Below are 27,195 nucleotides of genomic sequence, written 5' to 3' on the forward strand. Positions count from 1 at the left end.
CCTGGCTGATGAGAGATGCTGAGGCTCTGGTTAGGAGAAAAGAAGGAAGCATACATTGCTTTTAGGTTTGTGAACCCATTGCAGTTACCTGGTTTTCTGCATTAATTACTCATAAAATGTGGTCTGATCCCCATCTAAGTCACAATAATAGTCAAACACAATCTGCTTAAATAACACACAAACAATTGTACTTTTCATGCTTTTATTGAACACATTGCTTAATCATTTACAGTCCAGGATGGAAAAAGTATGTGAACTCTTGAATTTAGTAACTGGTAGAACCTCCTTTAGCAGGAATGGTCTCTACCAAACATTTTCTGTAGCTGCTGATCAGATTTGAACAATGACAAGGAGGAGTTTTAGACTATTCCTCTGTACAAAACTGTTACAGTTGATCAATATTTCTGGGATGCCTTGCATGAACGGCCCTCTTCAGGTCATGCCATAGCATCTCACTTGGGTTAAGGTCTGGACTCTGACTTGGCCATTCCAAAACACGGATCTTCTTTTTAAACCATTCTATTGTCAATTTACTCTTGTGTTTCGGATCATTGTCCTATTACAGCATCCAACTTCTATTACGCTTCAGGTGATGGACCACTACCCTAACATTCTCCTGTAAAATGTCTTGATACAATTTTGAAGTCATTGTTCCCTCAGCGATGGCAAGCTATCCAGGCCCTGAGGCAGCAAAGCAGATGATCCTCCCACCATGCTTTGCTGTTGGGATGAGGGTTTGGTGCTGGTGTGCACTGTCCTTTTTCCTCCAAATGTAGCGGTGTGTATTTCTGCCAAAAGTTCAACTTTTGTCTCATCTGTCCACAGAACATAGTCCCAGAAGGGTTGTGGTACATCCAGGTGGTCTTTAGCAACTTGGGATGTACAGCAATATTTATTTTGGAGAACAGTGTTTCCTCCATGGTGTCTTTCCATGAACACCATTCGTGTTCAGTGTCTTTCTTGGCACACGAACAGACTTTAGAAAGTTCTAGAGATTTGTACAGGTCTTTAGTAATTACCCTTGGGTTCTTTTTTACCTACTTCAACATTGCACATTTTTGCTTTTGGTGTGATCTTTACAGGACGCTTAGCAGACAATTTCTCTTACTGTGGACAGATGAACACTCAGGTCTTTAGAAATACTTCTGTGGCCTTTTCCAGCTTGATGTATCTCTACAGTTCTTTTTCTAAGGTCCTCCAGAAGTTGTTTTGATTGCGGCATGGCGCACATAAACAGATCTTTCTTGAGAAGAGCAGGTTCTGTCAGTAACCTGACTTTGTTTTTTTGATAGGACAGGTCCCACCTGCAAACTCAGCACATTGATTGGAGCACCTGACTCCAAATAGTTTTTGTAGAAGGCATTACGCGAGGTTCACTTTGTTTAAATGGTGTATTCAGTATTGACGAGAAATAGTACAATTGTTGCATGCTGTTAGTTTAGGCAGATTGTGTTTGTCTAATATTGTGATTTAGATGAAGATTAGACCACATTTTATGAGTAATTAATGCAGAAAACCAGGTAATTGCAAAGTGTTCACAAACTTTTTCTTGCAACTGTACATGGCATGATTAGTTAGTTTGTTGATAATGCAAAATTTGGGGGTCTCATTGAGGTTACAAGATACCTTGAACAGTTAGGAAGATGGGCTGAGGAATAGCAAATTGATTTCTATTTAGTTAAGTGTGAAGTGATGCATTTTGGATATTTATACCTCTGGAATGAATGACAGGGCACTAATGAGTGTTGTGCAACAGAGGGCCCTGTGAGTCCAAGTGAATAATTCAGAGAGCAGCTGTAGAAGTAAACAAGGTGGTGAAAGCAGCATTTGGCATGCTGGCCTTCAGTCAGGATGAGTTTAGGAGTAGGAACATTATGTTACAGTTATATAGTATACATTATTGGTAAAGCTGCACTTTGAGCAGTGTACTGTTTTGATCAGCCTGTTACAGAAAAGACATTGTCAAGATGGAGAAGGTGCAAAAGGGATTGAATAATGCTATCTGGATTAGAAGGCCTGTGTTATAGCGAGAAGTTGGCTATAATGGATCTTAATAAAATCATCCAGGGTATTGATAAGCTCTTTTCCTCAAGGGGTGGGGAATCCAAAGCCAGGGGACACAGCTACAAGGGAAAAATTTAAATAAGGGATCTGAGGGGAAACTTCTTTACATAAAGGGTAGTAAGTATCTAGAATGAGCTGCCAGAGAAAGCAGGTATATTTCTAACATTTTTGAGATAATTGGTTTGACATGGAGAGGGAGGGCTTGGTGGGTTATGGGCCAAAACAGGCAAATGGAACTAGTTCACACCGACGCCCCTACCAGCACATCAGTCCAGGGGCAGAGGCACCAATACTCCCTCTGCACCAACTCTTCCCCCCCTCCCCCCTCCAATTTAACGTGTGGACGAACAACACAGGTTACAACCATCTGCATCACATCCTTGCCCTGCACCTACAATCCACACCTCCATATACCAACTGCTCTCGTCCCCACCTTCCATCAACTCCCCAGTCATCATGGACTCAGGTTCACTACTGAGCAGGTGAGAAGGGCTCAGGGGAAACTCAGACACGGCAAAGCATTTGGACCAGATGGTGTGAACCCCAAGGTCCTAAGTTGTGTGGAGTTCTCCAGCACATTTTCAATCTGATTCACAGCCTCGAAAGGGTCCTGACTGTGTGGAAAACATGTGTGGTCCCAGTAGCCAAGGGCCAATCGAAAGTCTTGAATTCCAGTGGACCTGACCTCACATCATGAAGACCCTAGAGAGGCTGGTGCTGGCTGACCTCTGATCCCTGGTCAGATCTGCCCTGGATGCCCCTGTCTTTTGCTTACCAAGAGCACATTGGAGTTAATGATGCTGTCATCTATCTGCTGAACAGAACCTACTCCTATTTGGTAAGCAAGGCTGCACTGTGACGATCATGTCTTGATTTTTCAAGTGCCTTCAATACCATACAGCCCTCTTTGCTGGAGGAAAAGCCCTGTTCAATGAAGAATGGCACTTCCATCACATCCTGGATAATGGCCTACCTGACTGGCAGACCACAGTTTTTGTGGCTTCAGAGCTGTGTGTCAGACATGGCTATAAGCAGCAACAGGGCTCCACATAGGATTATATTGGCTCCCTTCCTGTTTACCCTGTATATCACAGACTTTAGAGACAACACCAAGTCATGTCAACCAGAAATTCTCTGACTCAGCAATTGTTGGGTGTATAAAGGGAAGACAGGATGATGAATATAGGGCCCTGGTGGAGGACTTTGTCAAATGGTGCAAGCTGAATCAGCTGCCGCTCAACATCAGTAAGACAAAAGGAGATGGTGATGGACTTTAGGAAGACTAAGCCTGCTTGCTTCTTGTTACTACTGAGTTGAAGACATGGATGTGGTGAGGGCCTACAAGCACCTGGATGACAGACTTGAGTAGAGAACCAACAGAGGCTTTATTCAAGAGGAGCCAGAGTCACCTCCACTTCCTCAGGAGACTGAGGCCCTTTGGAGTATGTAGGCCTCTCCTTCACATGTTCTACCAGTCCGTTGGCACCAGAGCTATCTCCTATGCTGTGGTGTGCTGGGGCAATGGCATCACAGGTGATTCCAACAGGCACAATATACTGATTAGAAAGGCTGGCTCTGTTATATAAGTCAAACTAGACACACTGGAGGCTGTGGTAGAACAAAGGACCCTATGGAAATATCCTGGCAATTCTAGACAATGTTTCTCACCCTCTGTATGCCACCTTGGCTGAACAGAGGAACACTTTCAGTGACAGACTAAAACTGCGCTGCTCCAAAGAGTGCCAAGGTCTTTATTATCCTCAGCCATTAGACTCTATAATGAGTCAATCTATAGCTGGGGAAGCGATGTTCCCCTCCTGTAAGACCTATTAGACTGTTTGAAACAACTTTCATTCTTTCTATTTCTCTTCTAATATTTACATCTGTGCACTTGTAATGCTGCTACTGTAACACCAGTTTCCTTTGGGATCAAGCAAGTATCTACCTAGTAGGAAGGACACATCACCATATACTAGTTGAACTGAAGGGCTTGTTTTGGTGCTGTGCTACTCTGAAAGGTCCTTTCTTCTCTCATCACCAGGCTGATTTTATAACCACCAAACTTTTTATATATGCAATGGATAATTGTTACAAGTTTTGATCATCTGAAAGAAAATCAAGTTTTCAAAAATCAAACCACTACGAATTGTCTTAGCAACTTCAAACACTAATGTTAATTGGTGAATTAGATTGGCCAAGTATCTCAATAGGCCATAATATTCATTTCATTTCAACAGATTATTTATATTTACAAGTGGTGGTTTCTGTAACTTTATCCATAATGGATTTCAAAAATTCTAGCTTTTTGGATTTCTCTCCACCCATCTTCTTCATTTGCAGCCTAGTTATCATAATGATCCAAGATCAAACGATCATCTATAATTAATCTAAACTATCACTTAACAATGTCTGAGAAAATTAAGTTTTAGTAGTATTAAGAGGGTACCTGAAGTAGTCATGATTATTGAAAGTCAAGGATCACCAAATATCAAGTGGCAAAAGAATCTTTATTTTAAAATGAAACAGCATTTTCTTTAATTCAAACATGCAAATTTCAGAAAGCTTTGTTTCTACACAAAATGTTCTTAACATGGTGGGTAGCCACATGGTTGCCTGTATTTTAAGTCATGCAGTAAAATCTTCACAAATTTGGCACACGATGTATAACAAAACATAACCCCAAGATTTTCAGTGGAAGATTACACCCACAATCCAATTAAATGTCCATCTTTAGGGGATTTGCAACTGAATCCAAATTACTAGCATAAATTAAAAATGCATCCTATTTAAAAAAAAAAGGCAGTTCTGACATACTACACTGAATTCTGAAATAAAATCAATTGACAAATGTGGCCACCACTCCTGCAAATCCTGTAAAACAAGGCACTTTGCATAACCAAGACATGCAGTTTAATGAACCAACATTAGTGAAGCAAAACTCGTTGCTTTGATTTTAACAATAGTTAAAAGGCACCATATATTGAAAGCATCTTCTACAAATGACACTTGGACACTGAAAGACAACATGCACCATGTGACCTGTGAATGTTGTTTCCTTGTCAAAACTTTGCAAACACAGCCATACATTTTGGGATTGTCAAATCAAATCTTTAGATTAATTCCAGCTAGTTTGGAAAAGTGACAAAATTGAATGTATGCTTACAATAAAAATGTAAAATGTTTAACTGAGATAACTAAAAAAAATTTACACGCTGTGCTTGTGTCCATTCGCTTAAACAAACTGCATTGCTTGAGAACATTTAAGCATTCAGCTTAAATTAGTCTACTCTACAGAGACCCATTAAAATCCAGCACTTTAGCTTTAAAGAAACCCAATATCATCGTATGTAGAACATTCAGACTTGTCTATTTATTTAGTTTTGGAAAATTACTTTGCCTGCATGTTGCAGGGCAACTATGGCTTCAATTACTTTGCATCACTGTGTAATGCAAGTTAACAAAACTTATTCCTGCATATTTCCAGATGCAAACTGAATGCAACTTACAGAAAACTCAAATGCTACAAGACAGAATGCATCCGCAGAAGAACCAATAGCTCAATTTGTAAATAAATGATTGAGCTATTCTTAATTGCACAAGGTAGCCTAGCAGGGCAGATTAATAAATCTGTTGCATCAAGCAAAAATATTTCAATATTTAATTGTAGAACAACAAATCCTAAAAATGTACACAGGTAACAAATAAGAGACAAAGCCTTTTGCTGTATTCCAGCTACAGCTATTGTTATAATATATTATCAGCAAGATTAAACATCAGCGTCAACAAATACTAATGCTTGGTGTTCTATTTGTCTTCTTCAGCAGCTTGGGCTTCTTCTACTGATGAAGTTTCAGTTATAGGACTATTCTGGCAGGCTGTGGATTGTTCTTTATCAGACTCCATCCCTAAACTGAAAAATTATTAAACAAATTGAGAGCAGAAATGCAAATAGCAGCACCTTTCCCTAAAAGTGGCATTAAATGGAATGAGACAAAGTTCACAGATGTTTTCCTCTCCACATATACTACTTTGGGCCTTTTTTCCATATTCAGTTCCTATTCAGCAACTACTTGAAACTTCAAGGCAGAATATTGAGGACAGACTGCATTGGCAGGAACAAAGCTCTTTACAACCAATGATAAAGACACTTTTTGAAATGAGGTTGCACTTGTAGGAAATGCAGTAAACAAAAATTCACTCAACAGACAGGATTTTCTTTCATGTTAATGTTAAATGGTCATTCTTGGTTTACAATCTCTCCACACATACCAAAATCTAGGCAAAGAGACAAATATAGTCTGCAAGAAAAATAATACACAAGTGAGCAAAGATTAAAATCAGCACAGATAGGGCAAAAGTCATATTGCTTCACAGGGGGCAGCAGTCTGTCAAATCATGAGTTTGGCTTTGAGAATCAGACTGAAAATAATTCCACTGGTGAAAAACTAAGTGAAAAATTCCAAACTAAAATGAGAATTCAAACAACACTCTGGATGATTGTTAAGGGTCTGAACAACCACATTATTTTGATGACTATATAATCTTAAGCTTCTGAGAATTCACAACCTTAGAACTTTTAGGTGACAGTACTTGAAAGACACTGGACCAATCATTATTCTAAGAACTGATAGGATGGCTCATTTGAATTCACTTTCAGAAGATGTTACACAGCATGACAAGTTTCCCAGGGGCTCCGTAAGGTCAGAAGTGAGCATGTCAAATCATTTGAATTTCTGAACAGTACGAAATTGGAGTTTTGTACTTTGTGGAACTGGTGCACTTCGAAGTGTACAGTACTATACTCTTGGCTGGAAGCAAGTCAGAATCCACAAGAAAGTTACCCTCATCAAGCAGTAGAGAAGGGAGAGGGAGGAAATCAATATATAACCCATTTCACTACTGGCAACTTGTGTTACAGGGTGTTGGGGGAGGTGTTCCAGGTAGTCCAGCTGATTATTTTTAATATACAAAGTGAAGTCAATTTGTGGATACGTCAAGAAATGAGTTAGAGCTGAATTGTTTTATCCTTTCCCATTTCCCCCACCTCCCCAAATAAATTCCCAGAGCAAATTGTATTCTATAGTGAATTGTGAAATAGTTAAAAAATGGTATAGAAAACTGAATAACATATTTCTAAAATACAGAAATTAGAACATTACCATAAAACTTAATTAGTTTCCAACAGTAATCAATGGAAAAATTCATCCAGTGTACGCTATGAACAAAATCAGCAATGCCTTCATAAAATACTATTGATGATTGTATCCTCCAGATCTTCATTTTCATTGTAATATTCAATATGATTATTGATACCTTTAAGTTGTTCGTAGTTCCTAACTTGTTGTGAAATAGTTTCATTTTCACTCCGAGACATTTCTGGCATTTCCAAGTCTGAATGCTAGGAACCGTAATGAGCAAATAGTTCTGAATTTGCTTACTGCTTATCCCTTGCCAAATATCAGTGGCAAAAAAAAAACTGCTTTTTGAACACAAACACGCATCTGACGCCATTTAAAAATTGATAGCTCTAAGCATGGCATAGCATCTAACGCCACACAAGTGCCAATGACTGCCACTATTTAGAACCTGTTCAGCAACGGTCTCCTGCCTCAATTAAGTGGTATAGTGTTCCAAATAATTGAAGAAAATCCTAGCAATTTTCTTGATTAGCTTTTGTTCTTCAAGAGTTGTCCTAAACAAACGAATGCTCCGATAAACTGATGGCTCAATTAACCAGAATCCACTGTGTGCCCAGAGTCCTAGCTAAGATGTTCTGAATATCTGAACATCTACAGCTCTTTGAAATTCAAAGATTTAAGCCCAAGGCATCTTGCATCTTATTTCTAAATGGCCAACCTCTTATCCTGATTTCAACCTCTTATCCTGATATTCAAAGATTCCCTTGGCCCAATCTCTGCAAGTGGCAGAATATAGTTTCCAGACATCAGTTTCTTCCAACCCTCAGGAATCATTAAGATATTCTATTACAACTTCCAGGCTATTGGGACAGTCTATTTTATCTGTGTGAAAGATTGTTGAACGCCATTTTAAGTATACATGTGTAAGGAAATAAAACCCAAGGAGGAAGATCAAGCATATTGCTACCTGTTATCCTCTATTACAGCTTGGTCAGCTTCTATAGCCGAGGACTCAACTTCCCCACTACATTCACTGTCCTGCCCAGAGGGCCTACGGGTGTTTTCTTGTTCCAAGCTTAATTCCCTATAAAAGAAAATACATGTCAATATAGAAGTACTACTGTGAATTTGTGCACCTAGTTCTACTGCATATGGTGCACTTTATATTGAGTCTGGCACAATATGACAAAGGAAGCAAAAAAGCAGAACATCAATTCAAATAAAAAGATCTTGCAAACCAACCAGAATGATTGAGAAGGATTTTTAAATTATCAAGGGATGGCTTTTCTCTGAACTTGAGAAGCGTGTGTACAGTGCCACTTGTTCAATTATTGATGCTCAGATAGGGAAAGGAAAAAAGTCTAAGCTTTCACCATAGAATATACAAAATAAAAATTAAACAATTGCTGAAGATTCTGCAATTCTTTTCAAAAGCTGTCAAGAACCCACTTGAACTGTTGTACAATCCAGCATCATTGTACAGCAATGGAATGATCTTCAAAAGGTTCCTCATATTCCAGTTGTCATTTTCAGGCATCAGAGGCAAGGCCAGCATTTTATTACCCTCCCCCCTCCCATCTTCTTTAAGATGGTTATGAACTGCTACAGTTCCCTGGTGAAGGGATCCCTCAATGCTGTTAGGTTTCAGGATTCAGAACCGGTTAAGACAACAAAGCAACAGAAACCTAAAATGACACGAAGTGGTATTCTGAGGCTACATGATGAAGCTTTTTTTTTAAAAAAAAGTTTCTGTAATTGTAGAATTAAAGGAAGGTGAACCATGTCCTCACACTATTGCCAGAGTTTTTAAACAAAGCCATTGGAAATCAAATGCTAAAGCAGTAGTTTTCATGATTTGATCTTGAAGTTCCAGAAACTACTTCCAATAATCTGGTTAAATCACAATTCAGATTCACCCCTCAATCCAATTCTGACACTTTTGCAGTCAACCAGATACCCCTAAACCCAAGTACACAGCTGTATAATTTAATGATTGAATGAAAACTGAATGACCTCATTATTGAAGTAGTGATTTAAAAAAAGACAGCTGCTTATAACATTTACAATTCACAAAAATAAACAGACTCCATTAAGTTTTAATACCTTACTCTATTTTCTAAAAATTCTACATGAAGATGCTTTTCTTCCAATAATCTCTTCAAAGATTCAATTTCTTTCTGTTTGTCAGCAAGTTCCTTTTGTAGTCTGTAGTTAGTTTCTTCCAAGGTTTCACAAAATGCCTGTGGAGGGGCAACATTTAATATTCTACATTTTTCATTAAATTCTGCTCTTATTACAACTGCAATACAAAATTTGAAAATATGTCAAAGGGACAATGATTAATCTAGAGGATTAAGGACCTTTTAACAAATGCTATAGACTTGAGCTATTCTTAAGTATACCAGCAAACCCTTTAGCACTACTCAGCCATGCTGACTGTGTTATCCAACGTGCTCACTGCATTAGGACTACAGGCCACGAAAGCGCTTCTATCCATGAACTTATCTAGATGGCTTTTAGCATTGCTGATGTGCCCACATCAACCATTTTCTGGCAGCACATTACTTTGCATGAAACTGCCTTCCCTGATACCCACTTTAAATTGCACGCCTCTGAATTTAAGCCTATGCCTTTTACTTCCCCGACCACACCCAGGAGCTGATAGAGGTTAAGAAGCACGTCTCACTGTGAAAGCACAGGCAGAAGATGCTTTAAACCTCCAACAAGCCTCTCCACTTCCAGGAATCAAGGCTAGTCTACACAACCTCCCCCTCTCCTCCTAACTCAGGACCCCCAAGTCCAGGCAACATCCTGGTCAATCATTTTGCACTCTTTCTAGTTTAACATCTTTCCTATATCAAAGTGATCAAAACTACACAAAACTCCTTAACAATAGAGTCATAGAAAACTACAGCACAGAAACAGGCCCTTTGGCCCCTCTAGTCCAGGCTGAACTATTTAAACTGCTTAATCCCATGACCTGAACCCGGACCATCACCCTCCATATCCCTCCCATCCATGTACCTATCCAAACTTCTCTTAATTGTTGAAATTAAAATCACACTCACTACTTGCACTGGCAGCTCATTCCATATTTTGACCACTGATGTTTCTCCCCTTATGCTTTCCTTAAACATTTTATCTTTCACCCTTTAACCCATGACCTCTAGTTGTAGTCTCACCCAATTTCAGTGGAAACAGCCTGCTTGCATTTACCCTATTAATACCTTCATCTGCCCCAACATTGAGATGCTCCCTCAATCTAAGGACTCACTTCCAAGGATTCTTCATCTCCTGTTTGATAGTAATTGTTTATTAGTTCTTTCTTTTTTGTATTTGCACAATTCACTGTCTTTTGCACACTGGTTGTATAACCAGTTGGTGCAGTCTTTCATTGCTTCTATTACGGCTATTGGAGTTATTGAGTATGCCCACAAAAACAAATTTCAGGAATGTACATAGTGACATAAATTTATTTCGAACTTTAATAGCAACATTACCACATGGTCAAAGGAGCACAAATTTGTGCTTCACTGGAGAACATTTTGTAAACTTTATTAAGGGAATCAGCACAAGTAACAAAGAGCAAAAAAAAAATCATACAATCAAGGTTCCTGAAATTCAAATAGATCAGTCTACTGTATATACACTCCTAGAAAGAACAAAGAACTTTGTAAGTTACAATTAGGATGTTGGTACTCTAATAGGAAGCACTAAATTATATCTAACTTTGAAATAATTCAAGATTTTGATTTCATTAGTTTTAAATTTCCACAAAAGACAGCTACAATTTAAGTCTGAAATGTAAACAATTGATACCCATTAACCTCCACTTATTCACATAAAGAGCACGAGCAAAACTAACAAATCTGGAACCCACATTGACAGTTATGCAAGTATAAATACAAAATCCTTTTACTCCCAAACTTAACCATGCACTATTTTCAACCAACTTCTACAGTACTAGTAAAAAAAAACGTCCAAGCACTGTCAATGGAACTAAGATCAAATAACAGTACAGCTCAGTTAACATTTTTAGTAAAACTTCAGTCTTACTTCTCCACTAAAATCTGGCTATGTTTGTGACTTGCATAACCCTGCCCAATGTTATATTAGAACCAGTTGTATCAATATCAGCCTCTCCTAACAATCTTCAATGTCTACAAAAAATAAAATGACATTTGTACAAAGCCCACTCACACACCCTGATAATGAAACAAAAACTTACCCTACTCTCTTCTAAACTGTCAAAGGGACCTGGTGGATCATCTAGACACAAAAACTCTCTCACTGAAGTGCTGGAAGAACAAAAAACAATGTTAATTGATTTTATTAAAGTAACTTTTACAAGATCTAGTTTTGATAGCATTTGATTTTAACTCTGAACATATCTCAAGGCTACCACCTCGAATGATCCAAGAACACAATACTGACAAATTCTCCCCCATCACAATATAGAAGTGTTCCTTCCCTTGGGTCAAAATAATGGGACTCAGTACCTGTTCCACCTCTAGAAGTACTGTTCATTTTGCATGGAGTTCTTTTTGTGTCAAAATCACTTCCTGTTTGTAAGCTGTTTATTGGGATCATTTCCTGCACGGGTTAATTTGGATTTTGATTTAGAGCAAACAAGGTAGAAAAACATTAATCTCCATTCACTCTTTATGTGCCCTTGAAACAGCAGTATCTGAGTCTTAAACTTTAATACTGGTAAGCAATTAGTACATGTACATTCAAGGAAGTATCATGTTTATTGCTATTAAACTATCACTACTCCACAAGTTCACTCTAGTCCATGGCATAGCTGTAGAATGTTACATGTGTGCATTGCCTTGCTCAACACTGACCATGAGAAGAATCGATAATATTTGTATATTAAGGTGCGTGACAATTCTGTACCGAATCTAATATGCATTTTACTTAACTGCCCACAGTTTCAAAGTTCTCTCATTTAAAACCTTGAAGAAAGCTTTCGGGCTCAGATGATTTGAGGTGTTTAACTCCCTGCCTAGCTTTGTAAGCAACGAACTGCGAGGGCAACAGACTGCACAAGCCCACAAGTCCCAAATGTCAGTGTGTAGGGTGCTTTTACACGGAATAGCCAGGGCAAACTAGCTACCACAGGAGTTTTTCTGAAATCTTGATCTAGTAACAAGTCTAAAGCAACTGGAGAACAGGCTTACTGTTTTCTATGCTGAGCACGACATGCATTTTGAATATTTTATTAACTTATGGGTCTACAACCCTCTGCGCACCGCAGACCGCCCGACCCTGGGGGGGGGTGGGGTGGTGGTGGTGTTCAAGTTCAGGGGTGGTGGTGGTGTTCAAGTTCAACAGTGCGTGACAGGGAATGAGGAAAGGTACAGCTGACTTATATCGTTTCTGCGCGGCCCAGTAGCACATGCTCACGGCCCGGTGGTTGGGGACCACTGTTGTAATGGACCAAGACGGTCACTGTCAAGCAATTGTGGTTAAAAGCAGCACGTGCCAGATCATGCACATTTACAGGTTGCTTGTTTTTGTGCCTTTATTTGTAAATGTGGTGTAGAAAGAAATGAACATTACTGATTTTCTACTTGTCTGTCATCTTGATGTTTCCATCTCCAAGTGATTCTGAACATCTTGAAACACTATTGCAAACTGGCAGAACTCCCTGTTAATGCTGGTTTCAGAGCTGATTATTTGTTATCACTTGGCAATGCAAATTGGCAAATGAGCTGATTAAATTAAGGCAAAGTTATGCCTTTCATCTATTCAGAGGAACAAGTATCACGCCACAATTTGTCCTGTTAAAACCAAAGATCCAATTGTGCACATCAAACTTAAACTACCTCACATACCTATTAGCAATATCTTTGTGAGCTACTAGATTTTGCAGAAATGCTTGAAGGCCAAGTTGACGTTCTTCAAGAAAATTAGGGTCGTAATTATCCTTGAACCAACGTTTGGGAGGAAGTGCGAGACGAAAGCCAGGAAACATCTCCTTCAACTGAAAGAAATTTGAAGAACAATTTTACTTCTCCAAATGTTCCTTAAAGCCCAACTCAATGGTCAAGCTTTTATCATTCATTCCAGATATTGCTTGATATCCTCTGTCAAATTGTGGTCAATGAAGCTATTTGCATATCTTACCAAATGCAAAAAAGGTGCGATATATAAAACTATATAGTTTCTGTTATAATACTTAAGCTGCTTTGGTGAGCAACATTTTGACAACCTATGAAAAATAGTTTATATTAGATCTTAAATCTAAGATTTGCACGACTACAAAATGAACTTAATTTAAAGATAGCTTGTATTTAAATTTCTTGAATCACCTCCATTTCATAAATGCTAGCAACATTCCAACTTTTCTATTAATCATAATGCCTGAGTGATTTAATAAATGAGGTCACTTAATAAGACTTTCAACTGTACAGAAAAAGTTAACTCAAATTGACAAACTTGGTTTGAAGGCCATGTAGAATCAAACTAACCCGCCAAATGTCACAAGCCTTCAAAGCAAATGTTCGTGACTGTCAGTTTCTGAAAATTAAATGCCATTTTAAAGCCTTGTAGATACACAAGCTACATGTATTTTTGACAGGAGAAAATAATGCAAGCTCGCAGAATAATTTAAATAACAAATGAATATATTTACAACACTATTAGCGATACGCAATAATTTTCAAATAATATTTTAGTCCTGATTGATGCTGAACTTCTTGATATTATGGACAATCAACTATTTGGGTGATTATAATCCCACTGTTAACTTGGAATTAATCATAATTACATGGATAGTCAATAGATTTTGAAACAGGTGATTACAAAAGTAACTAGCCTTTCCCCACAAATATAAAGCTGCAAATACATTTTAGTGCAGTTAAGCTCAAGGTCAGAGTAATTATGAAGATACTGGCAGTTGATTAGTAGATTAAGAATTGCAGTTGTATTTCAAGGGAAGATAGTTTGGGTTTCTTTAAAATCCCTATCTGGTATGTTTGCTGCAGGAACATTGTTGGCCGTTCTTGAAGCAAACCTGAACGCTAACCAGATCTTGCTGCAGGTCAAAATATGCTACTTCGTCATCAGAGATGTTAAAGGACATAAGTGGAATAAAATCAGTGAATAACTCTGCTTTGCGAAATGCATGACAAAGATTTTTGAGCTAAGGACAATCCTACAACTAAAAACCAGGTCATCACTAGGCCACTGGACTCCACAAGCCAGTCTTCCTTTGACAGGCATGACTGACAAATGGCTTTTTTCTCACTTGCTTAGTTCTGCTGGGGATTTAGAATGCAATGAGTTTTAAGGCATCTTGATGACAATGATAACTACTCTTTCTTTCTTTTCCTCTTGATGCAACATTTACTTGACTATTTTAAGATAGATTAATACCTATACAGATTACTGCACATATACTTCAAATATTTGAACTGTGTAATATTAGGTGAAATAAGTATTTAGAAGCATCTGCCAAACAGCTAATTCTAATCGTCAAATTAAATTTAACTTTAAACGTTCAAATTTATTGACATGCATGCTAGGTAATGTCAATTCAGTTGGGATTAAAATTGTTCGTTGGCTGAATGGTAAATCTACAGTGGTACTAGAAAGTTTGTGAACCCTTTAGAATTTTCTCTATTTCCACATAAACTACCTAAAATGTGTACAGGTCTTACAAGTCAAAAACTAAGGAGAATCTATTAAATAATACAAAAACATTTCAGAAAAATGATCGAATATTACATGTACTTGTTAGAAAAAAAGTATGGGAACCTTTAGGATTCAGTTGATTTAAAGGGGAAATTAGAGCCAGGTGTTTCAATCAATGGGATGACATTCACGTATGGGAAGCCCTGCCCAATTTAAAGAACATAAACCTGGGTCTTCACTATCAAAGTCTGATCTTCACTACAAGATTTTTCAAATTGTGCCACACCTCAATCAAAGGAGATTTCTGAGGACCTCTGGGGAAAAAAAAAGTTTTGATACTCACCAGGCTAGAAAGAGATGCCAAACCATTTCTAAAGAGTTTGGGCTCCACCAATTTAGAGTCAGGCAGATGATATACAAATGGATGAAATTCAGTGTTGTTACTCTCCTGAGTAGCAGCTGACCAACCCAAAAAAAAAACTCACCAAGAGCATGGCATATAATATTCCATGAGGTCACAATGAACTTCAGGGTAACATTTAAGGAGCTACAGGCAATGTTCCCTCTAATTTTTAGTAGTCAGTGTGCACAAAAATCTTTTATGCAGATTTTTTTTTCCTGTGACAAAAGTATGTGCGAACTGAATGCACACATGGCACAGTTTATGTAGGTTTACAAAATATTTGACATAAAACTGCACAGAATAACAAAATAACATACATATTTAAGTCACTCAGTTATTTTTTCTCTCTCCTGTCTTTGGCATTTACCCATTCTTTGTAAACTATCTAGACTAACAGAACTTCCATCCAATTGATAGCTTTTGATTCTCATTAACATATCCAAATGACATTCACCTAAACGATTTCTCAGCTTGCTTTTAAGTTGATTCATTGGCTAAAACCTCGCTCACAGTCCGCACTAGATGCAAGAAAGGCTCCCTCAATGTCCATCAACTGTGCAGGGTGGCAAAACTGTTCATTTTGAAGTACAAATGCCACCATTTGAGCAAGTTTGAAATCAGTTTGGATTTAATTTTCTCTTGCATGGAAAATTTGAAATCATTAAAACTATTACAGTATTTTCAGTTAGAAAATCATGATATTTTAGATACAAGGCATTAACTTGTTCATCGCCAAATGTGAAGTCACAATCTGCAATTGCGAAGAAATCAAAAGCTGACCATTCTTGTACCTCATCTTCAGGAAACCTTTCTTCTAAATGAACACAAAGACTATTTATATAAGACAACAGCGAACTTTATGTACTGTGATGTTTTCTTCATGTTGTTGGCTTAGCAAAAATTTAACTTTTGTCACTCCACGAAACATTGTCTCCCAGATACTGCTTCAATTCAAAGATTCAAGATTCAAAAAACTTTACTGTCATTCTAACCATACATCAGCTCTGCAGGGCGGAATGAGACAGCATTTCTCAGGGGCAGTGCAATCATAACATAACAAACGCAACACTAAATAATAAACATAACAATAAATAGTAAAACACAACAGCCACATGTCAGTTAAAATGAGTTATAAGTGTCCAGTGCAAGTTAAAAGTGTCCAAAGCAGAGTCAGGTGGAGCAGCTATTTAGCAGTCTGACTGCCTGTGGGAGGAAGCTGTTTAGTAGCCTTGTGGTTTTAGTTTTGATGCTCCTGTAATGTTTGCCTGATGGCAGAACAACAAACAGTTCATGGAGAGGGTGTGAGGGGTCTTTAATGATGTGCCGTGTCTTCTGGAGGCATCGACTCTGAAAGAGGTCTTGGACAGAAGGTAGGGAGATCTTGTTAATTTTGCCTTGTGCAAAATGAAGTGAATCAATTGGTGTCAGGCCACTCTTTTGCAGAATCTTGCACAGTGCAGCCAGTTCATCAAAAACATCACTTAAAACCTGTAAAGCTATTTTGTTTGTGATATTTTGTCAATTTCTTGTGACAGTATTTAGCCACAGGGTCATTTGACTGATCTTTTTCAATAAAAAACTTAGTAAGCCATCTACAGGATTTGAAACAGATCTTTGTAAACCTTACGATATGAACACTGTCCGCCTGAGATGGCGGACATATAGCTAAAAGATTATTTTCAATAAGTATAATTATTAATTACTACATTTTAGGTAACTAACCTTTTGTGCGCACATTAATTTCCTTTGTGCGCTGGTTGAAAAACGTGCACGCACATGCGCACAGCTTAGAGGGAACATAGGTTACAGGCCTCACTTGCATTGGCTAATGTCAGTGTTCATGAGCCTACCATCAGGAAAACACTGAACAATGGTGTGCATGGCAGGATTGCAAAGAGAAAGCCACTATCCTCCAAAAAGAACATTGCTGCCTATCTAAAGTTTGCTAAAGAGCACATGGATAAGCCAAAGGGCTATAGGAAGAATATTCTGTGGATATAAGAGCCCAAAATACAACACTTTAGCTTAAATGAGAAGTGTTATGTTTGGTGACGATCAAACAGTGGCAGTGTCATAGTTTTAGCCTGTTTTGCTGCCTTGGAACCAGGACAGCTTGCCATCATCAATGGAATTGCGAATTCTGAATTATAGTAGCAAATTCTACAGGAAAATATCAGGGTATCTGTCCGTGAACTGAAGGTCAAGAGAAAATGGGTTATGCAGCAAGACAACGATCCTAAGCACACACACAGGTCTACCAAAGAATGGTTAAAGCAGAAGAAATTTCACGTTTGGAATGGCCAAATCAAAGTCCTGACCTTAATCCTACAGACATGTTGTGGAAGGAGCTGAAGCAAGCAGTTCACCAATCATGCAAGGAGGCTCACCAACATCCCAGAGTTGAAAGGAGGAACGGCCTAAAATTTCTCCAAGCCTATGTGCAGGACTGATCAACAGTTACCAGAAACATATGCCTGAAGTTATTGTACGGTGGGGGGGGTCCACACCAATTATCAAAAGCAAAAGTTCACACTTTTCCAATAAATATATGTAATATTGGATCATTTTCTCAATAAACAAACAAGTATAATGTTCTGTGTTATTTCCTTAATTAGGTTTTCTCTAGTTTTAGGACGCGTGAAAATCTGATCACATTTTAGGTTATTTTTATACAGAATTAGAAAGTTTTACAGGGTTCACAAGATTTCTAGCACTTACTCAGCAAAACTGCTGCTAATGAAATTAAGAGCCATCAATATTTCTGTTTTATTGATAGTAGATAAAATAGGAAAATAGTTGTACAAACCTTATCATTTAGCCGTGAAAAATCTGTGTACCTCCTGAAAACCACCCAGTTTTCTTCCAGATGATTTTTCACAAGTATTTTGTAAACCTATAACACAAGTGTAATGCATTAACTCCGCAGTATTTAATAACATGTCAAACACCCAGTCACCTCAAAATCATTGCTAAACAAAATTAAGCAAGTCTAATTCACTCTTGAGTGAAAGTAAAATACAGGAATGAAAATATATTACCAAGCACCATCCTCTACAAGGTGGGCATCCGGATTTTGAACAAATCCTTAGACTTATTCATTTCTTTATAGGCAACAAATACATTGGTTACTCAGGAAAAAGCAAATCATTTTGTATTAAAAGATCAAAATTTGCATTTGCAGTAAGACAGAGCTTTAACAGTCCAACTCTACTCCCGTATCTTATGGTTTTATTAGCAGAGGGGCAAATATCTTTGTGCAAGTATAAAATATCCTCAAACACATCTTACATTTTCACTAAAGGTACTTTCAAAATTATGACTTATTTAATCAAAATCCACTTTTCTGTATATGTATTCAACAATACTAGAGAGAATAAAATTTTAATTTTAGTTCAGGGAAATAAAACAAGCTCAGACAGTTAAAATATTCTAAGTGCAAAACTTTCAAAGACTAAACATGTCCCACTCATGCACAACAGCTGAAATACATTCCAACTGCTGTGCAAGATAAACGCATTACACAATGATACTTCACATTCAAGCAGAATTAAAGAAATAGAACAAGGATACAAGAAAATGGGAGTAGGCCTCCCCTGTAAATCTACCTCACCATTCAATAATATCATGGTTAACTCCACTTCTATGCCATTGCCCCTACAACCCTCAGGTTCTTTGGTCAATCTTGGATGACTCTACCAGATATGACTTTGCATGCAGGGAGTCATTTAACGTATCTCGAGTCTCTGGCAGAGACAGCCAATCAATTCTATTTTCTTGCTATGTAAATCACCACCCAAATATGGCCATTCACAACAGCCACATTTCCTTACACAGCCACATTTCTTTACACTGTCTCTGGGTTCTTTTGCCTATACATGTAATCTTGTCACTACCTTCAGTGTGAATGCTTCCAACTGGTCTACCCAATCTCCTTTTCATTACGATGCTTAAGTTGAAAAGTATGTTCAAGGCCACTTGTGTCCCAAACAAATCAAAATGAACACAGGTAGAGTACAGATTTTCAGAGGGTGAAAGGCCTGTTGGCCTTTAATGCAACATGATTAATCGTATGAGAAACTTGAAATTATGCTGTATATTTTGCATCATTTTGGTTTCTCTCCAGAGGATACATTTGTGATACGGGAAATGCAATGCAAGTTCAGAATTAAATGTCCTTTAGGAGAGGTGAGTACAGTCAAGGATGTCTTAATGCATTTAAACAAAGTATCACTGCTTGAAACTGACAGAAACAATGCTGATTTGGGACGGATTCATCCTCGTAGGATTCCACGCAGGAAATGTAGCTGCAGGTCAGGGATACAAGTGCGTTTTAAGGAAACAGGGTTTTAAACTCCCAATACCGACTATCTTGCTGGCAAACGTACAGTCTCTTGTGAATAAAAAAAAAACAATAATCTCAGAGCTAGGGTGCTGAATCAGAGGAACATTAGGATCACATGTCCTTTGTTTCACGGAATCCTGGTTAACCCCTATACCAGATGCAGCAATTTAGATCGACGAATTTACCATACACCATCAGGATAGATCCATAGACTCTCAAAAGCAGAGGTGGAGGAGTATGCCTCACGATCAACTCTGTGTGTGCAAATATACCAGTGCTCTCCCAATTCTGCTCACCAGACCTGGAATATCTAGCAATTAAGCACTGTCCTTTTTACCTACCACAGGAGTTCTCCGGGGTCATTTTGGTATATTCCACCGCAGGCCAATGTCAATCAGGCTTCAGATAATCTGAGCAATAGGATCAACATGCACAAAACAGCGTACCCTAATGCCTTCCTCAATCTGGGGGATTTTAACCAGGCCAGTCTGAAAAAAAAAAATTACTAAGCAATTACCATCAACAGATCACTTGCAATACCAGAGGAAACAACACGCTGGACCACTGCTACACCACCAAGAATGCCTACCATGCTATTCCACGCCCTCACTTCAGGAAGTCTGATCACTTGACTATACTTCTAGTCCGATTATAGGTAGAGACTGAAGACTGCAGCACCAGTAGTGAGGACCAAGAAGGAAGGGACAAAAGGAAGCACAGGAGTGCTTACAGGACTGCTTTGAATCTGTGCACTGGACTGTTTTCAGGGATTCATCTTCGAATCTGGATGAGTATGCTACAGTTGCTACCAACTTCATTAAAACCTATGTGGATGAGTGTGTGCCTACAAAGACTTACTGCACATTCCCAAACCAAAAGCAGTTGAGGAACCAGGACATATGACATCTGCTGAAGGCTAAATCTGTGGCATTCAACTCTAGCGATCCAGGCCTGTATCAGAAAACCAGGTATGATTTGCAGAGGGCTATTTCAAGGGCAAAGAGACAATTTTGAATGAGGATGGAGGTGGCATCGGATGCATGACAACTCTGGCAGGGCTCACAAGACATTACTTTCCACAAAGCAAAGCCCAATTGCATGAATGGCAGCGAAAGAAACATAGAAAACTTACAGCACAATACAGGCCCTTTGGCCCACAAAGCTGTGCCGAACATGTCCTTACCTCAGAAATTACCTAGTGTTACCCGTAGCCCTCTTATTTTTCTGAGATCCATGTACCTGTCCAGGAGTCTCTTAAAAGACCCTATCGTATCCACCTCCACCACCGTCACCGGCAGCCCATTCCACGCACTAACCACACTGCGTAAAAAAAAACTTACCCTGACATCTCCTCTGTACCTACTTCCAAGCACCTCAAAACTGTGGCCTCTCGTGCAAGCCATTTCAGCCCTGGGGAAAAGCCCTTGACTATCAACACAATCAATGCCTCTCATCATCTTATACACCTCTATCAGGTTACCTCTCATCCTCCGTCACTCCAAGGAGAAAAAGCCAAGTTCACTCAACCTATTCTAGGGCATGCTCCCCCATCCAGGCAACATCCTTGTAGATCTCCTCTGCACCCTATCTATGGTTTCCACATCCTTTTTATAGTGAGGCAATCAGAACTGAGCATAGTACAGGTTTCCCCCGCTATCCGAAGGTAGAGAGTTCCTATGAAACGGTTCGTAAGCGGGAAAGTCGTAAAGCGAAGAAGCAATTACCATTTATATGGGAAAAATCTGTGAGCGTTCGCAGACCCAAAAATTATCTACCAAATCATGCCAAATAACACATAAAACCTAAAATAACAGTACAGGTGTCCCCCGCTTTTCGAATGTTCGCTTTACGAAACCTCACTGTTACGTAAGGCCTACATTAGTACCCTAATTTCGCTTTCAGAAGGTGTTTTCACCGTTAAGAAAAAAAAATTCAGCGTGCGATAAAAAACCAGCGCGCGATAAAAGGCAGCCGCTCTCCCCCGGATTCTCGCTGGCATTGTTTAAACACGAGCCTGTGAGCAGCCGTTTGCAAGATGAGTTCTATGGTATTGGAAAAGCCTGAAAGAGCTCGTAAGGATGTTACACTTACGGTAAAACTAGACATAATTAAGCGTTTTGATCATGGTGAACAAAGTAACGACAATGTGAGTTTGGCTTGTGGAAGTTGACGAAGATGATGTTGAAGAGGTTTTGGTATCCCATCACCAAGAATTGACAGATGAAGAGCTGATGCAATTGGAAGAAAAAAGGATAACAATGGAAACTGAATGAGTAATGATAAAGTATGACTTTAATTTTGAAAGGGTACGTCGGTTTAGGGGATATTTGCAGGATGGTTTGAGTCCTTATTAAAGAACTGTGTGATAGAAAAATACGTGAGGCTCAGCAGTCAAGCAAGCCTTCCACATCAGCCACAGCAGACGATGAACCTTGACCTTCGACATCGAGGCCGGCAGTCATAGGAGAAGATGAGCTACCTGCTGTAATGGAAACAGGCGACGAGATGACACCCCAGTGTCCCACCACCCCGACCCCTAGGCCAAGGACAGATACCGATTCGCGGAGAATGCAAAGGTAGCCGGGAGGCACACAGCACATCTTTAAAGAAAAAAGCAGAAATAAACATGCTAATTAATTAGGTGCCGCCGACACGTAACTGTCCGCCCGGATCAGAAATGACGCAATCGAAAATTGGCACTGATCTGGGCCGACAATTACGGGCGCCATCTAATTAATTAGCATGTTTGTTTCGGCTTTTTTTCTTAAAGATGTGCTGTGTACCTTCCGGCTACCGCTGGACCCCTGCGTTCTTCGTGGCAATGTATCGCTCAGCGGCCTGGAGGGTGGGGGGGGGGGGCCACTGCACCATCCAAACTCCAACGACTCAGTCTAACACACCACCATCAGTGTGCTTGGCGCTGAACCAATTCCGGTAAGTGATACTACACTGTACATACATTATTTCTACTTTATATAGGCTGTGTATTTTTACGTGTTATTTGGTATGATTTGGCAGCGTCATAGCTTAAAGGTTACTGGACAGCGCTTGCGCCGTGTTTCTGCCAACAACACTTGCGTGAGATTTTCGCTACAGGGAACAGTTCAGTAATGATTGTGCAAAAGTATTTCTACTTTATGTAGGCTGTGTATTTATCATATCATTCCTGCTTTTACTATATGTTACTGTTATTTTAGGTTTTGTGTGTTATTTGGCAGGTTATTTTTGGGTCTGCAAACGCTCACAAAATTTTCCCATATAAATAAATGGTAATTGCTTCTTCGCTTTACGACATTTCGGCTTACGAACCGTTTCATAGGAACGCTCTACCTTCGGATGGCGGGGGAAACCTGTAACATATAGTAAAAGCAGGAATGATATGATGAATACACAGCCTATATAAAGTAGAAATACTTTTCCACAATAATTGCCTGCACTGTTCTCTGTAGCGAAAATCTCACACAAGCGCTCTCCAGTAACCTTTAAGTTATGAAGCTGCCAAATCATACCAAATAACACGTAAAAATACACAGCCGATATAAAGTAGAAATAATGTATGTAGAGTAGTATCACTTACCGGAATTGGGACAGCGCCAAAGAAACTGATGATGGTGTGTTAGGCTGAGTCGTCGGAGGTTGAGATGGTGCAGTGGCCCCCACCCTCCAGGCAGCGACCCGATACTGATCTGCGAAGCATGCAGCGGTCCAGTGATGCCTGGGACACACCCAACACATCCTTAAGAAAAAAGCCAAAATAAACATGCTAATTAATTAGGTGCCGCCCAGCACGTAATTGTTGGCCCAGATCGAGGCGACACAATCGGCAATCGTCTCTGATCTGGGCCGACATTTACGTGCCGGGCGGCACCTAATTAATTAACTTGTTTATTTTGGCTTTTTTTCTTAAAGATGTGCTGGGTGCCTCCTGGCTACTGCTGCATCCTCCACGGATCGGTATCCATCTGCGGCCAGGGGTTTGGGGTGGTGGGACACTGGGGTGTCATCTTGTCGTCTGTTTCCATGAGGGTAGGCAGGTCATCTTCTTCTATGTCTGCCTGCCTCGATGTCGAAGGTCGAGGTTCGTCGTCTGCTGTGGCTGATGTGGAAGGCTTGCTTGACCGCTTAGCCTCGCGCATTTTTAGATCATACAGTTCTTTGTAAGCAAACTATCTTGCAAATATGCCCTAAACCGACACACCCTTTCAAAATTAAAGTCATACTTTATCATTGCAGTGAAAATCTCACGCAGTTGCTTCACATTCAGTTCCTGGACGACTTCACTTTCGGTCCGTTCGCTACTACATTCGGCTTTGATTGTTGTGCTTTCCTCTTGCAATTGCATCAGCTCTTCATCTATCAGTTCTTGGTCATGGGATGCCAAAACCTCTTTAACATCATCTTCATTAACTTCCACAAGCCAAACTCACTTTGTCCTTGCTTCATTCACCACGATGGAAACGCTTAATTATGTCTAGTTTTATGCTAAGTGTAACACCCTTACGAGCTCTTTTAGGCTTTTCCAATACCGTAGAACTCATCTTGCTAACGGCTGCTCACAGGCACGTGTTTAAGCAATGCCGGCGAGAATGCCATTCCGAATCGGGGGACAGCGGCTGCATGGGGCGCGCGCTGCTTTTTTTTGTAACAGTGAAAACACCGTCTGTTAGCGAAAACAGGTAACTAATGTAGGTCTTTCGTAACAGTGAGGTTTCGTAAAGCGAAAATTCGAAAAGCGGGGGACACCTGTACTCCAAGTGGGTTCTGACCAGGGTCCTATATAGCTGCAACATTACCTCTCGGCTCTTAAACTCAATCCCACGATTGAAGGCGGCCAGTGCACTGTATGCTTTCTTAATCAGAGTCAACCTGAGCAGCAGCTTTGAGTGACCTATGGACTCTGACCCCAAGATCCCCCACACTGCCAAGGCTCTTACCATTAATACTATATTCTGACATCATATTTGACCTACCAAAATAAACCACCTCACGCTTACCTGGGTTGAATTCCATCTGCCACTTCTCAGCCCAGTTTTGCATCCTATCAATGTCTCGCTGTAACCTCTGACAGCCCTCCACACTATGCACCTCTCCAATCTTTGTGTCATCAGCAAATTTACTAACCCATGCCTCTACTTCTTCATCCAGGTCATTTATAAAAATCACAGAGTAGGGGTCCCAGAACCGATCCCTGAGGCACACCACTGGTCACTGATCTCCATGCAGAATATGACCCATCTACAACCACTCTTTGCCTTCTGTGGGCAAGCCAGTTTTGGATCCACGAAGGAATGTCCCCTTGGATCCCATGCCTCCTTATTTTCTCAATAAGCCTTGTATGGGGTACCTCAGCAAATGCCTTGCTGAAATCCATATACACTATAGCTACTGCTCTACCTTCATCAGTGTGTTTAGTCACATCCTCAAAAAAAATTCAATCAGACTCATAAGGCACAACCTGCCTTTGACAAAGCCATGCTGACTATTCCTAATCTTATTATGCCTCTCCAAATGTTCATAAATCCTGCCTCTCAAGTTCATTTCCATCAAATTACCAACCACGGAGGTAAGACTCACTGGTCTGTAATTTCCTGGGCTAACTCTACTCCGCTTCTTGAATAAGGGAGCATCCGCAACCTTCCAATCCTCCAGAACCTCTCCCGTCCCCATTGATGATGCAACGATAATTGCCAGAGGCTCAGCAATCTCCTCCCACAGTAGCCTGGGGCACATCTCGTCTGGTCCCGGTGACTTATCTACTTGATGCTTTCCAAAAGCTCCAGCATATCCTCTTAATATTTACATGCTCAAGCTTTTTAGTCCCCTGCAAGTCATCCCTCCAATCACCAAGAGCCTTTTCCTAGTGAATAGTGAAGCAAAGTATTCATTAAGTATCTCTGCTGTCTCCTCCAGTTCCATACACATTTTTCCACTGTCACACTTGATTGGTCCTATTCTCTCAAATCTTATCCTCTTGCTCTTCACATACTTGTAGAATGCCTTAGGGTTTTCCTTAATCCTGTCCGTCATGGCCTTCTCAAGGCTCCTTCTGGCTCTCCAATTTATTTAAGCTCCTTCTTGCTAGCCTTATCTTCTAGATCTCTATCATTACCTAGTTTTTCGAACCTTTTGCAAGCTCTTCTTGACTAGATTTACAAAAGCCTGACTACACCACGGTTCCTGCACCCAACCATCCTTTCCCCGTCTCACTGGAACGAGCCTATGTAGAACGCCACGAAAATATCCCCTGAACGTTTGCCACATTTCTGTCTTACATTTCCCTGAGATAATTTGTTCCCAATTTATGCTTCCAAGTTACTGCCTGATAGCCTCATATTTCCCCTTACTCCAATTAAACACTTTCCTAACTTGTCTGTTCCTATCCCTCTCCGATGCTATGGTAAAGGAGATAGAATTGTGATCACTATCTCCAAAATGCTTTCCTACCTGATCTGACACCTGACCAGGTTTATTTCCCAATACCAGATCAAGTACAGCCTCTCCTCTTGTAGGCTTCACTAACAGATGAACTAAACACCTTCTATGCCCGCTTTGAAAGGCAGAACACAACTACAGCTGTGAAGATCCCTGCTGCACCTGATGACCCTGTGATTCCTGTCTTAGAGACCAATGTTAGGCTGTCTTTAAAGACAGTGAACCCTCACAAGGCAGAAGATTCAAGCACCTGCAGCCTCTTGTGAGCAGAGTACTCATTTACTATGAGTATTTGACCTCAAGCTGTAGCTTTGTAACCTCTACTGGTGGTAGACCTGAGGTGAGCTAAGGTACCAGTGACTCCTGTTTCCATCCAGGGGGTCAGTGTGGACATGGTGGAGGATTACAAATACCTGGGGATACGAAATGACAATAAACTGGACTGGTCAAAGAACACTGAGGCTGTGTACAAGAAGGGTCAGAGCCGTCTCTATTTCCTGAGGAGACTGAGGTCTTTTAACATCTGCCGGACGACGCTGAGGATGTTCTACGAGTCTGTGGTGGCCAGTGCGATCATGTTTGCTGTTGTGTGCTGGGGCAGCAGGCTGAAGGTAGCAGACACCAACAGAATCAACAAACTCATTCATAAGGCCAGTGATTTTGCGGGGATGGAACTGGACTCTCTGATGGTGGTGTCTGAAAAGAGGATGCTGTCCAAGTTGTATGCCATCTTGGACAATGTCTCCCATCCACTACATAATGTACTGGGTGGGCACAGGAGTACACTCAGCCAGAGACTTATTCCTCCGAGATGCAGGACAGAGCGTCAAAGGAAGTCATTCCTGCCTGTGGTCATCAAACTTTACAACTCCTCCCTTGAAGGGTCAGACACCCTGAGCCAATAGGCTGGTCCTGGGACTTATTTCCTGGCATAATTTACATATTACTATTTAATTATTTATGGTGCAACTGTAACGAAAACCAATTTCCCCCGGGATCACTAAAGTGGAGGCTGTGGAGGCCAAGACACTGAGTATATTTAAAGCAGACAGTGATAGGTTCTTGATTAGTGAGGGCATCAAAGTTTATAGGGAGAAGGCAGGAGAGTAGGGTTGAGAGGGTTAATAAACCAGCCATGGAATAGCAAAGCAAACTTGATGGGCTGCTGTCTTATG

At 40.0% G+C, this 27,195-nt stretch overlaps 1 protein-coding gene across 4 annotated transcripts in view; it reads right to left on the reverse strand.

Moving 5' to 3' along the window:
- Nucleotides 1-4,552: 4,552 nt before the first annotated feature.
- Nucleotides 4,553-27,195, reverse strand: part of snx16 (sorting nexin 16) — a 53,156-nt gene continuing 30,513 nt past the window's right edge. For 3 of the 4 annotated variants that reach the window (XM_072256242.1, XM_072256222.1, XM_072256232.1), the window contains exons 3-8: nt 18,053-18,139; nt 13,043-13,191; nt 11,431-11,500; nt 9,306-9,442; nt 8,170-8,286; nt 4,553-5,974 (exon numbers count right to left, since the gene is read on the reverse strand). In XM_072256242.1, the coding sequence (XP_072112343.1) occupies nt 5,869-5,974; nt 8,170-8,286; nt 9,306-9,442; nt 11,431-11,500; nt 13,043-13,191; nt 18,053-18,139 (666 nt within the window). In that variant the 3' untranslated portion in view covers nt 4,553-5,868. Of the gene's footprint in view, nt 5,975-8,169; nt 8,287-9,305; nt 9,443-11,430; nt 11,501-13,042; nt 13,192-18,052; nt 18,140-27,195 lie in introns of those variants that run through there. The other variant, XM_072256250.1, reaches the window with a different exon arrangement.

The sequence above is a fragment of the Mobula birostris genome, chromosome 1, assembly GCF_030028105.1.
Source record: "Mobula birostris isolate sMobBir1 chromosome 1, sMobBir1.hap1, whole genome shotgun sequence".
NCBI classification, from domain to species: Eukaryota; Metazoa; Chordata; class Chondrichthyes; order Myliobatiformes; family Myliobatidae; genus Mobula; species Mobula birostris.